General features: G+C 53.1%; 1 protein-coding gene across 5 annotated transcripts in view; it reads right to left on the reverse strand.

Annotated features, from left to right (window-relative positions):
* STARD13 (StAR related lipid transfer domain containing 13) overlaps positions 1 to 13,605 on the reverse strand; it is a 347,642-nt gene that overhangs the window by 13,704 nt on the left and 320,333 nt on the right. For 4 of the 5 annotated variants that reach the window (XM_053665600.1, XM_037129335.2, XM_037129326.2 and 1 more), the window contains 3 exons: positions 6,985 to 8,390; positions 5,544 to 5,717; positions 4,207 to 4,366 (listed from right to left, as the gene is read on the reverse strand). In XM_053665600.1, coding sequence (XP_053521575.1) covers positions 4,207 to 4,366; positions 5,544 to 5,717; positions 6,985 to 8,390 — 1,740 coding nt within the window. Of the gene's footprint in view, positions 1 to 4,206; positions 4,367 to 5,543; positions 5,718 to 6,984; positions 8,391 to 10,876; positions 13,472 to 13,605 lie in introns of those variants that run through there. The other variant, XM_053665601.1, reaches the window with a different exon arrangement.

Here is a 13,605-nt window from a genome sequence, read left to right on the forward strand (position 1 = left end):
GTAGACCACCTTCTTACACCACACACACAAATAAACTCAAAATGGACCAAAGACTTAAGTGTAAGACTCAAAGCCACAAAAATCCGAGATGGAAACATAGGTGGTAAAATCTCAGACATCTGCATAGCGATATTTTTTCTGATGTATCACTCTGGGTGAGGGAAACAAAAAAAAAATAAACAAATGAGACTACATTAAACTAAAAAGGTTTCGCACAGCAAAGAAAACCATCCACAAGATGAAAAGACAACCGACTGAGTGAAAGAACATATTCACCCATGATACATCTGATAAGGGCTTGATATCCGAAGTTTATAAAACTCAACACCAAAACAGACAAACAAACAAACAAACTACCTAATTAAGAAATGGGCAGAGGACTTGAATGGGAAGTTCTCCAAGAGGTCATACAGATAGATGGCCAATAGATATATAAAAGAATGTTCAATGTCACTCATCATCCGACAAATGCAAATTAAACCCACAACGAGGTATCACCTCCCACCTGTCGGAATGGCCATCATCAATAAATCCACAGACAACAAGTGCTGGAGAGGACGTGGAGAAAAGGGACGCTCGTGCACTGTGGGTGGGAATGCAGACTGGGAATGCAGCCACTGTGGGAAATAATGTGGAGTCTCCTCAAAAAAATTAAAAATGGAACTGCCTTATGACATGGCAATTCTACTTCTGGAAATATATCCAAAGAAAGCTGAAACACTGATTTGAAAGAATATATGCACCCTATGTTCACTGCAGCATTTTTTACAACAGCCAAGATTTGGAAGCAGCCCAAGTGCCATTAGTAGATGAGTGGAGGAAAAAGCCGTGGCCCGTTTACACAACGGGATACGAACCGGCCGTAAAAGGAATGAAGTCCTACCTTTTGTGACCACATGGACAGACCCAGAAGGTATGATGCTAAGTGAAATGTCAGACAGAGAAAGACAAGCACCATATGACTTCACTTGTATGTGGGATCTAAGGAACAAAATAAAGAAACAAAACAGAAACAGACTCACAGACACAGAGGACAGACTGGCAGCTGTCAGAGGGGGCAGGGGTTGTGGGGTTGGGTGAGAAAGGTGAAGGAATTAAGCAAAAAAGCAAATTCCTCAGACACAGACAATAGCATGGTGATGACCGGAGGGAGAGGAGGGAGGGGGAGGAAGAGGAGGGTCAAGGGGGGGATAAACGGTGATGGAAGGAGACTCCGGGTGGTGAACTCGCAATACAACATACAGGTGGTGTGTGATAGAATTGTGTACCTGAAACCTGTATCACTTTATTAACCAACGTCACCCCAGTAAATTCAATAAAAATTACATTTTAAAAATGTCAGTTGAGTGCTTACTGAAGTGATGTCCAGCCGGAATTTGGTTACATCCCAACTCTTGTAATTCTGGAGGGAGGCCCAGAGCTGCACTGAGCCGGAGTTCTAGAATCTAGGTGCCCCAAACGTGAATTCTTGACGTGACTCACACTTATTTTCGTGTGAGTGGGTGTGTACTCAGTGGGAGAACTCCCGTCTATTATTTCTAACCGCAGAGCAATACTGATGGGGACCCACGAAGAGAATAAAGCAGGCACGCACTCGAGTGAAATCTGCTGGCGCATTTAGAATCAGTATTCTAAATGCGGGGGCAGGGCAGGGGCCCAGCTGGAACGGGGACTGTGGGGGGCGGAGAGCAGCGGCGGCCACTAGTCACCCGTTCCCACCCAGGTTGCTCAAGAAAGAATTTGAGGTGACTTACTGGACGGTGACCTATAAACACAGTAAGATGCAATCGAACTGAGGAAAATAGATGAGAAATTTAGAGCAAAAGGAAGATCGAGGCTGAAGAGAGTGGCTGAAACCAGGGGTGAAGGAGACACACCACACGCCTGCCCCCAATCACACGTTTCCCACGAGCAGCCCACACCGGCGGCCCCTGGGGGAGGCCCCGTGCGGGGCTGAAAGAGTCTGGTGCGCTCAGTGCAGACGACAGCCCAGGGGCCCCAAATCAACGCGGCGCCCACGTTGGTTGGCTCTTTCGTCTTGGCCAGGGACACGGCGTGACATCACGGCCAACGTCACCCACAATGTCCTGGTGGTGAATTTCTCAGTGAGTGGAGGAGGGCCCCTTCTCAGAGTGCCCCCCAGTTCCACACATGGCACCCCCGCCCTCAAGTCCAACAGGAACCAGCAGTTCCAACGGCAGGCAGGTCAGGGCGGGAGTTAAAAACTTGGGCTCCGAAGCCGGGCAGATTGCCAAGCCCTCCGGGCTCCACCGCCGCTCCCTGGGAGACAACACCCCCAGGGGTGGAGGGGTTCACGGAGACAAGGCGTGCGAAACACTTAGTAAGGTCCCTGGAGCGTGCTGGGCACTCCAGAGAGGTTCTTCTTATTGAACCAATGGCACAGACGGCCTGAATGTCCTTCGGGCGTTCCCGAACAAGCACTGTTTTCTCTGACAGCGCTTCTGCCTGATGAGCATGAGCCGACCACTCACTAGAATGTACAGAACAGAATATTTTCTGTGCTTGGTAAAATGCTGAGCCAGACTCTAACAGCATCAGCTGGGAAGGAGGATGAGTCTTAATGTGTCCTTATAAAAATTAAGAAGCTTGGAAAGCTTCTCCCTCTACAAAGCATAACCTTGACTGTGTCCTCACAAACCAACAGAAGTACAAGCAAGACCACAAAGTCCTCAGCCACCGGGCACAGTGGCGACACTTTTAGGACCGTGAACGGAGATTGCATGGGCCTTTCCGAATATTCACCTGTGCCCACGTCTCCACGGAGGTCCCTCAGGAAACTACCCACAGGTCACCTACTTTTGATAAGCGTGTGCTTTGGGTTAAAAGCTGTAAATGTTAAAAAGGCAAAATAAAAAGCTAAAAAGGTCAAGTAAGCAGATTCAGCGGTTTGCTCTGTCGGGATGTTCTTTATAAATCCATGCTGGGGCCCTTGCCAGAGGTGAGTGCCATAGTTCTAGACACGTGGTCTGCCGCCCTTCTTTCTCAGAAGCAACAGCCAGAAGTGGCTACTACAGCTACTTCTCAGAACGAAACAGCCGTCCCCTCCACAGCAGAAACAGCCATAGCTCCCGCTCTCCACGAGGCCGCCTAATAAATGTGGAAAGTCGGATCCCTGTCCCTTCTCTGGCATCACACGGAGAAGTCACTCCTCCCCGTTCCCCTGAAAACTCATCTCTCATTCATCCAGAGACATGCTCATTCTACGTGGGAGCTCAGGGTCCGGGCTGATGTGAGCGGCAGCAGCCAGCATCTTGAGGTCCGGCAGCTCAGCTCAGTCCTGTCCACTGAGCCCAAGGTCAAGGGGAGATCCATAAAACCTGCGAATCACCTTAGGGTTCTTCCCAGGAATTAAAGAGCACAGTGAACAGCCCTGGCTGGTGTAGCTCAGTGAATTGAGCACAGGCCTGTGAAACAAAGGCTCGCCGATTTGATTCCCAGTCAGGGCACAAGCCTGGGTTGCAGGCCAGGTCCCCAGTAGGGGACACATGAGAGGCAACCACACATTGATGTTTCTCTCCCACTCTTTCTCCTTCCCTCCCCCTTTCTGTAAAAATAAATAAATAAAATATTAGAGGGGAAAAAAGAGTACAGTGAACTGCTCAAGGTCACAACTTATCAAGTGGCAACATGGCTCTTGCTTTGGAAAGAATGTCTGAGAAGCCAGCAGGTGTTGACTGGGAGGAGAAAGGCTTGGCCTGTAAGCCACAGGGTGGGGAGCACCGGGCCCAGCCACAGCCCACCATCGTGGTGGTCCCCAAACAGTCCTGGACACAGAAAACGACCTCCAAACATTTCATGTCCCTTGAGCCTTTTAATCGACTCTACAAGATGCAGGGGTATTTGATTTAGCTGATGTGGTTTTCACAGTTTTCTCACACACTTAAAAAAGCAGTAAGTAAACTTGTCTTTGCCTCACATTTTCTTAGTCATGGTGCTGCTTCAAAAAAATAGAATTAATAAAGGAACAGATAAAAACCAATTCTTTTAAAAGGGCATCATTCGGGTGCCCAGGAGGAAACGCCCTTGAACAGCCTGACTAGGGCGAGGCTGGCCCGACTGAACAGTGAGGGACGGGGCTCCAGGGCCTCCCCCTTCGGGCGGAGCCTGCCTTGCGTGGCCCGGGCGGCTGTGACTCCGTCCCGCGTCCCCTAACTCCGAGCCTGCCTGCGGGGTTTCCACCCGTACCTGGTCCAGACAGTTGCTGCGTAGATACCTCAGCGCTTGCTGGATACTCTGCGGCAGCGGCTGCCCCGTTCTCTGCACGTGGACGATGAGGGGGACACCAAAGACAGTCCTGTCTTTGTAATCCGGCACTTTCATCCTCTTCATGAACTTTGGGACTGACCTGGAATTCGCAGAAAACAGGTCACCAAGCCTGCGGCGGGGGACATGCCGATGGAGAGAAGTGGCGAAAGCAAAGCAAGAGTTGGGAAGCCAAGCTTTGGCTGCAATACCCGACAGGCCGGGGAGATTCACCGTTTCTCCCTTAATTAATCCCAGGACTCGGAAGGACTATGAGGCCCTGGCATGTGTCAGAACTCGACCTATTACACAGCGGGAGTCGTGTCTGCAGATGGGTTTGGGACCCAAGTCAAATGTTCGATGTTCTAATTTAATCATCACTGACACACCTCTCAAGGCATGGACACTTAAAAGTCCCAACAAGACAAAATGAAACACATTTAAAAATTATAAGAAGAAGAAGAAGAAGAAGTACTTTGGTTGGTCTGGGGAAGACATGAGGGCAGAACAGATAAAAAGCATTTCTTGGCTACGATTTTCCTACAACCCGTTGCATTTTTGAAAGGAAATGTTAACACACAGGCATACACTCATTTGATAGTGCAACTTCCAACTTTCTAAATTAGTTTTATAGAAGCACTGCCAATTCTGCTATATCTGTGACATATACTGCAGGACAATCAGGGATGCATTTTATATGTTTTCAAACCCGCCAAATCGTCTGAAATAGGCCCACATCCAAGCTCCAACACCCGGTCGGTCCATTCCCCGTTGGGAAGCATTTCCCACCTACTCTTGCTTTGACTGGTCAGGAAAATCAAAGCAGACATGTGCGTGAAGAATGAAATGCTTTTTCCATGTTGAGCTCTGCCTGCACCTGGGGGTGCAAAGGACAGATGTTTTCCTGGAAGAAACTGCCTGAATTACTTTACGGCAAGTTTCTTTCTCACTGTTCTGTTCCAAGTTAATCACCCTTCCCCTTGTCTTTTGTCCTCCTTGGAGCCGGACTGCCCTCCCTGGGCCCCAGCAGGGAGCTGCACACAAGCCCTGTGTCCCCAGGTGACATCGGTCCAGCTGAGGCAGACTGCGAAGCAGAGCTTGTGGGGGGGTGTCACATGTCACATTCAGGAGGTCAGGCAAGGAAGGTCGCAGCGAGGAGGGGGGCTTCAGAAATCAGCCAGCAAACCCTGAAGCTTCCACCATTGCGTGCTGAGGTCTAACAGGCGGGAGTCCCCGCCCCAGCCCCGCCCCCTGCCCCACCCAGAAGAGGTGCTACGCACCAGGTCCAGCCGTGCCTGCTGGACATGGAGTGCTTCTCCATGATGGCCGTCAGGCGCAGCAGGGACACCCGCTGCAGCAGGCTCAGCTGCCCGGCGCTCAGGTGGCTGATGTGCGGCGAGGCCGTGGAGGGCTGCGGCCGGTGCGAGAGCTGGAAACTGTCCCACCGGAGTCGCCTGTGCCGGGGAGAAGACATCACTGTGGGGATGTGTCCTCTGACACCCAGGACTGTACTGATCATTAAGTAGCTAGTCAGGAGAGGTTTTACGCCAAGAAAGTCACCAAATAAATGGGACGGGAGACACAGATGTATAGAAGAGACCCAAGAAATGGTTTTCTCCAAGCCTGACACATCAGGAAGAGAAGCTGTTCTCTGTGGCATTAGGAGGTTTACATAAGGTATATAATACATTTTCTTTTCATTGCTAATGTGTTCCCAAAGTGCGGAAAGCAGCTGAATGTGCGTGTGCATGAGAGAGAGAGAGAGAGAGAGAGAGAGAGAGAGAGAGAGAGAGAGAAGTGCTGGGAAAGCCCAGAATAGCTGGCCGGGCAGAAGTGACTGGTAGGGAATGTGAACGTCTCGCAGGAGATGGACAGCAGTTTGAACACGTCACCTAAAATGTCCTATGGCGTGCTGGAGTGTGGTATTGCTGTGTTGCAGAGTGACATGCTTATGATTTTGTAACAGAAGAGTTGGTGCAGGTTACCAGCTCATACACCAGGGGTGCTGTTTGTGCTGGACCCTGTATTTTCATGATGTCATCCTGTCCCTGCATCCGAACTCTCGTTCCTGACGAGAGGGAGTCCAACGGTGACGGGCGCAGAAGCGGCACTCCCCAAGTGGTGACACGTCCGTGAGTCCCCAGAGACGTCACGGCATCCACGAGAGGTGCACGACGTCATTACCTTCTACCAGTGACACCCACGCAGGGCCACTTCCTGGGGTCCTTTGGAAACGGTCTCTGTACAGCAGTTTGCGATCGGCATTTTAAAGCCAAAATAAATGTACGAAGCACCCACTTTAGATCTCAGAATTTTCTCCTACAATTACATTAAACCCGTGTAACCTGTGGGGTGGGGACATTTTAATGAAAGCAGTAAAGGTCACCGGAAGCACCTGGGTGCCGGCACTGGGTGCCTGTCATCAGCGACCACCCATGTGCCAAACACAGGCCTTTGCACACGAGCCCCGTGTTGTGGAATAAAACTAAGGTGGACCCAGAGGGCAAACACTCAAGACAGAGGTGTGAGGCAACACAGATTCGATCACGGCTTCATGGACAGAAGGCAGACTTCCGACCCAGTGGTTCCTGCCCACACAGATCACGCACAGTGGTGTGGGGCGTTTAGCACGGGCTCCGCGCATGTGTGGTGAATGCGTGCACAGCCCATGACTGTTAACGAAGTGGATTAGGAATCATTTCACGACATCACGCCACCCACCTGTTGGGCCTGGTCAGAGAGGCCCCGACCCCAGAATCCCTCCTCTCTCGGGCCCCGGGGGCCTCCGACCCGTTCAGCGAAGTGCCGTCCCTCTCCGCGTCGCTGGGTGTCGTCTGGCCCTCGGAGACGGAGCTGCCTTCGAAGTCTAGGGCGATCTGGTGAGGCGGCGGGAAGGGGCACAAGCCAGGCTTTCCCAGCACGGCCCCCCCCACGTGCGGTTCGGGCAGCACGTCCTTGGACCAGTCATCCACCACCTCTTGCAGCCCGCTGACCTGCAGCAGGATGTCGTCCAAGTGAGGGAAGAGGTCCTCTCTCCCCAAGTCCAGCAGGTCTCCCGTGCTGGCGTACAAGTGGGAGCCGGGGACGTTGTCGTAGATGCTGACGCGGCTGGCCCTGTGGCGGGATGCCATGAGCCCCGGCTCCCGGGCCTCCAGGCCCTGCTGCCTGCCCAGGGAGATGCTGCCCGTCCTCCAGTTCACCCCATTGCTGTTGTCCGTTGGCGAGAGGCTCTCGATGGACAGCGCCTTGGGGAACGTGCCCGGTTTGTGATCCTTCGGGACGTGCACGACCAAGTTCTCCTGGGAATGGAACTCGTGCGTGTGGTTCTGGTCCGCGGTGCCCCGCAGCAGTGTGGTGCCGGCCAGCACGTCCAGGTCTTCCAAGTACATGCCCCCTCGCTTGTGTGCCTCCTGGCACTTGCGCTCCTTCGGGCTGGGTGCACTCAGCCCACCGCTGCTGCCACGCTCGGAGGGGCTGCTCTCGCCACTCCGTGGGCTGGAGCCTGCGGCCCCTCCAGGCCAGGCGGCCAGGGCCGGGCTCTGGAGGTCTCCGTTTGGTACCTGGACACAGTGCATGGCTTTGAAGGACTCCGGCTCCTGCTGCAGAATGGGCCCGCTGATCACCAAGCCCCCTGTCCGCCCCAGCCCCTTGTGCCTCCCAGGGGCTCCTTTCCCTCGGAGCGTCTCCACGCGTTTCAGAAATGACTTGGCCCTAGTCCGGCTGGGTTTCTCATTCTTCGCGTGGAAGGGGTAGCTGGATATGTCTTTGGGGGACTGTGGGAGGCTGGGGCTGACGACTGTGGCATCCAGCATGGCCAGGCCGTCGGAGCAGCCCTGGCCAGGGCAGGGGAAGGCCTCCCGGCCGGCGCCCTGGCTGCTCGGCGGGCCGCGGCCCTCGCTGCCCCCGCTGCTCTCACTGTGGACGGAGCAGACCTCGGGCTCGCTCAGGTCCGTGAGCACGCTCTCACTGCTGGTGGTGTTTCTCATCCTCATGCCCCCCGAGGACCCGCTGCGGTCTCCCCCCAGAAACAGAGTGTGCGGGTCGTCCACCCGGGACCAGCGCCTGCTGGTTCTCTGGAAGGTCCATTTGTTGCTGATACAGAGGTCTTCCTCATCCGAATCGTCACCCTGGAAGACATCAAGGACAGTGCGCATTGGCTGGTGATACGAATGACATGGGACATTTGGGGGCAGGGGCGTGGCCGTCCCACGCCCCTCCCTTCCCTCCATTTCACACGCACCCTCAGGGGTTTGGGGGAGCCTTCCCTGGGTCCTCCCACCGGCCCCCACTGTCCCACTCGCCCTGCTTCTCCCTGGTGGCTGGAGGGTCTCCCCAACCTGCAGGCTTCCTTCCTCTCCATTCTCATACAGTTTCTGTCCTCCTGGCAAGTTTTCCTTGACTGATTACAAAGAAGGTGTAATTACCGTCTGACTAGACAGTCTAAATCTAAAACATCTGCGGTCTCGTTTTCACACGGAAACTTAATCCCGCCGTAAAAGGCACTTATTTTTCCCTGAAACTGCCTCCCGGAGCCCCAGGTTCCCATTTCCAGCTTCCCTCTCCTGAACCTCCAAGTCCCTTTATCTCGAAGCAAGGCTCCTTATACTCCCCGTGTAAATGCACAGCAGAACTCCCTGCGCGATGCCTGGAGCGGAATCCCAAGCTCACTAGACGAGAAGGGTCTCCCTGGGCCGCCTTCTCCTTCCCGGTCAGTTCTGAACCTCGGGGCCTTCAGCAGGACTTGCATCTCTGGGCTGCCCCGGTCCCCAGCGCTTCGCGGTCTTACACTCTGCTCCTCACCCATCTCCCCGGTCTGGGTCCCATCTGAATTCTCAGCCCCTGAAGGATGAGAGGCTGGTTCCCTGAGGCCAGAGGTGGCCACGTGTATCTTTGCAAATCCCTCCAGCCCAGTCCAGACCTTGGCCTAAAGCACCTAAATAATCATTTCCTTCCGAGACGAATCATCTACTCCTTCCTCCTCCTCGACTACGCATTTTACCAGGGCCCAGCTCCGAGGATTTTCAAATCTGTTCCCTCATTCGCATCCTCACCCCACTCCCTTTGTTTTGGAGTCCCTCTCTGGGTCCGCCACAGGCAAAAACTCCAGTGCCTTGCCCGCCGGAGCAGCTTCCCACGGTGCCATTGAATGTGACCATGTAATCTCCCAGCTCAGAAGCCATCCCCGTCCTGTGACCTTCCTAACAGTCCGCAGTGTGGCCCCAACCCCCTTCCCCTGGGACTACGTCATTTCAGTCGCTCTTCCCGATTCCCGCCCACTCTGGCCCCTGGAGGGACCACAGCTGTCCCCCAACACCCAGCTCTGCTCGGGGTTTTGAGCCTCGAAGGGTAGTATGTGGCCCACTGCTGAGAACGTCCTTTGCTGACTGCCCCGGACAACGACGACCTTGTCCCCCGCATTCCTGCGGCATTTGGACGAGACCTATATTTAGCATTTGCTCTGAGGATGACCCGAGCCGGTCACATACGCCCACTCTCAGCCACTACAGAGGAGCTCCGAGAGCAGGGCCGGGTTTCTGTGTGTGCTTCCGTCCCATGGCCAACCTCAGAGCCACTCGCTGCTCAGTGCATTTTTGTTCATTAAGTTTATTTTATTCCACTCTGTCATCTGGTTCTGAGATGCGAGGGCTAGGGGTGTCAGCTAAGAGCTTTTGTGATTGTACCTAGGTGGCTTACTGTTTCTGAAGGGTCTATCACTCGTAAAGTTGGACTGAAAGCTACAGGTCTTGCTAGTCACTGGTCAAGGGACTCCACCAAAGAGTATGAGCAGGGGACTGCACACAGCGAAGGAGGGGTCGCTGGAAGGGGCCTCAAAGTTCTGTCCATTTGAAAAGTAACTGGGACAAGCCAGAGAACTCGTGGTTTCACAGTATGAAGGTGGCCCGGGGGCTTCACTGAGTGGCCTCGAGCAAGGCACCCCTCTTGAGACTCTGTGTTCTCAGCTGTGAATGGGAAACAGTGTGTCATATGTACTCGCAGTGAGGTGCGTCACTAGAGACAAATGAGATGAGATAAGAGAAAGGCACAGGAACCTTAAAGGGCAAGATCAAAGCCGTTCTTCCTGTCGGAGACCGGCGATACAGAGATGTCTAGAGATCCTAACAGCACGGCGGGGTGGCCTGTTAAGCAGATGACATGTCATGGAGTAAAATATAAAGACCCACCTTTAAAAGTCAAGCCGAGGGCGCGCAGGACGGCCCAGACTTGGGTGGACGGCAGTTGCTATGCGTAGCTTTGAGCACCGTGGCAGACTTAAGTTGATATGAGTGAGTCATGCCCTGTGGCCACCAAAGCTGGTCCCCAACTTTAGACTGCATGGGTCTCTAGACTCCAGAGACTCAGCCCACCATGTCACCCTCGGCTCACACACATCAGTAGCAGCAGGCTCTTGTTCTAAGTGCCACCTTTGAAGGGGCACAAGGGAAAGGGTACATTTCTAGGGAATGGCCAAGCATAGGAGGACCACAACCTCCTGTGAAGGGTGATGGAAGGAACGGATAGTTTTGGTTTAGAAATGAGGGACTTTGGAGTGATGTCACTCAAAGCATGATCAAGGGCCTTTCAGTGCCCAGGCTTACTAGTCTTCGATACGTACCGACACTGACAGTCGGCGTTACAAGGTCTGCCACCATCTGGCCAGGCCGTGCCCTCCAAGGTCATGATCAGCGGACTAGTATCACAGAGCAGGGTAGAGCCCGTTTTAGGTGTTGTGCACAGTAGGTCCACATTAAAGCATGTACAAGATGAATTGACCTGCCATAACTCAAGGGGTACAACGTACAGGGTTTGTGGTTTTACGGAAAGATAACTGTTGAAATTGGCTAGTAAGGAAGGCTTAATGATGAATTTCGAAAACACAGCAACACATTTCATTTTGAAAAAACATAAAGAGGAGTAAAGTCTGAGGCTTTCAAAAATTACTTTCAAACCTCTTTTGTGATTCTAGTCAACACGTGACTAGTGAGACTGGTTTCTTTATAATGATTAATATTAAAACAAAGAATAAAAAACATTTTAGACATACATTCCTTCCTGTAAGTAGTGTTGCCAATCCAACCTAAACTAGAGGATAAACAAGAAACTCAAGGTCGTGGATACTCATAGTCACGGAGTTTAGCTGAAGTCTGAGTACAGGCATTTAACACGGGGAATCGCTATCTCAAAATAAACCTTTTGTTTCGTTATGAGAGCTGAACAACCACAGAGTTGGAAGTACAATCAGAATTCTTCATATTACTTGTCCTATGTACACTTTCAGGACAAATGTGAATTCTGTAATCCTTTTCTTTTTCTCACTCTGTTTGTTCTGATTGTACGTACTGGAATGCAATGTTGTGTCCATTGAGTCTAAGAAGACACTTGGGCTTCTATGTTCTGTAATTCTCTTTGTCTCATTTCCTATTTTGAACTCATTCGTGTTGGATTTTATGAAAAAGCCTTGGTCAGAAGCGCAAAACACAGCAAAGCAGAAACAGCACCCCCTCCGGCAGTCTGAGAAAGCTTGCGTTGGACGGAACAGGAGTAAGGGAACTTCCTGTTAAGGGTTGGATAGTGACGCTTGCAGGTGTGGTTACTTGGCTGTGCTGTTGTAGCTGGCACCCTGGGGGTGACTTCATCGCAATGCAGAGTTCTGCACAAAGACAGGGGCCCAGGTGGGCTGGCCTTGGTCCAGAGGATGGAGTGGGAGGGGAAATCCGTGAGCTGTGCTTCCCTAGATGAAAGAGCTGGGATCGGAAGGGCAAGTTGGCACTGAATCAGCTTTCGGCTCACTCTGCGGAAGACCCAGGGTCATCAGAATGACACAGATGGCCTTGCCACGTGGCGAGCGCATCGCGTCTAGATGCTTCAAGCACGGGCTGCGCCGCCCTATGCGGGGTGCCCTACGAAGTCGACCTGCAGTGGGTGCGAGGCTCAGAGTGACAGTGGAAGGTGGTCCAACTCGGAGGGCCTGGTGGTCTAGGAGACCACACGCAGTGTCCTTCCATTGCAGACGGTAACTCTCCAGCCACACAGATGCGGGAGTAAGTGCGGCTTGTCTCTCACTTGCCTCTGCTGGGGAGCAGCTGGGAGGTGTCCTAGGTGCTGGGAGGTCCCGGGGGTGCATCGCAGCGTCGGGGACACCAGGCACCTGGACAGTCGCAGCTCATCGGTGATGGAGGAGCGGCTGCGAGGTGCCCGTTAGCCACGGGTTCTGTCCACCTTGGTCATGAGGTCAGGGAGCTTTATGGAAACTGATTTTAGCTAGAAACTTCTTCAGAAGCCACTTCCTCTCGGGGGAAATCTTAGGGAAGAGTTCTGGGTGCAGGCGTGCCCTGCTCTGGCCACACAGCCCCTTGGAGTCTCCAGTATCGGGTGCGGCCTCAGACCAGACATCGTGCCCTGGAAACATGAACTGTAACTGAGTTAGGGTCGATGTTGTCACACAGCACGTGGAGATATTTTGGGCGACCATGAAGAAGAAGCACTTTTTGGAGAACCGGTGGCATTTGCGTGTGCCTTGCTTTTCACTTAGGTGGAGCTTGGATGTTTATTGTTTTATGGAAAATGAGAACATTCTTAATGGAATGATGTTTTCCTCAGAGATGATGGCCAAGCAGACATGGCAAAGGTGAGTTTAAAAAAATTTTTTTTTGAAGTGGAACGTGGCCACACCTTCCCACTGGGAAGGAGCCCGCATGACCCACAGCTGCCGGCGGCACTGACCACAGCGTCCACCAGGACATTTAGACGTTCGTTCCCCTCATTGGAGCAAGTGGAGCTGCAGGCTGGGGCTCCGAGGTGTCCCGAGGCCCCTGTGAGACCCCTGGGTGGGCTGGACAAGTCGTTCAGGGAGGTTTGTGGCCCAGCTTGAGACCACCTATCTCCCCCGAGCCCTCCCGGAGACAAGCAGGGCGCCCCGAGTCTTCGAGAGACCACAGCGCCCCCGTGCAAGGAGAGACTCTTGTCTGCAGGCAGCTGTGGTCTCCTCTTCCCCACACTTCCCGAGTGGCGTTCAATGCAGAGAAGCGCGAGCGAGGCGTCACCCTCCTTGTCCAGGCCACTTTCTGTGACTGGGCTGACCCATCAAACTCTTCAGACACAATCGCATGTGGGAAAAATGCAAGCAGAGCAGTAAGATTTGAGACCTGTTCCCTGCAAGACACCCAGAGGTGATCGTCCCTGAAGACATTACATCACTCGTGGACCTGAGTACAGATGGCAAGAAACGACCCTCTCCGAAAACCAACTGTGTTTTGCCGAGGAAACACGTCCGGGTCTCCGGCCAAGGGCCCCGCACTTGGGCTGCAGCAGGTTTCTGAATATCCTGGGCGGGCAAACAGGGGT

This window comes from Artibeus jamaicensis, unplaced genomic scaffold (genome assembly GCF_021234435.1).
Source record: "Artibeus jamaicensis isolate MK-2021 breed Jamaican fruit bat unplaced genomic scaffold, CSHL_Jam_final contig_415, whole genome shotgun sequence".
In the NCBI taxonomy this organism is placed as follows: Eukaryota; Metazoa; Chordata; class Mammalia; order Chiroptera; family Phyllostomidae; genus Artibeus; species Artibeus jamaicensis.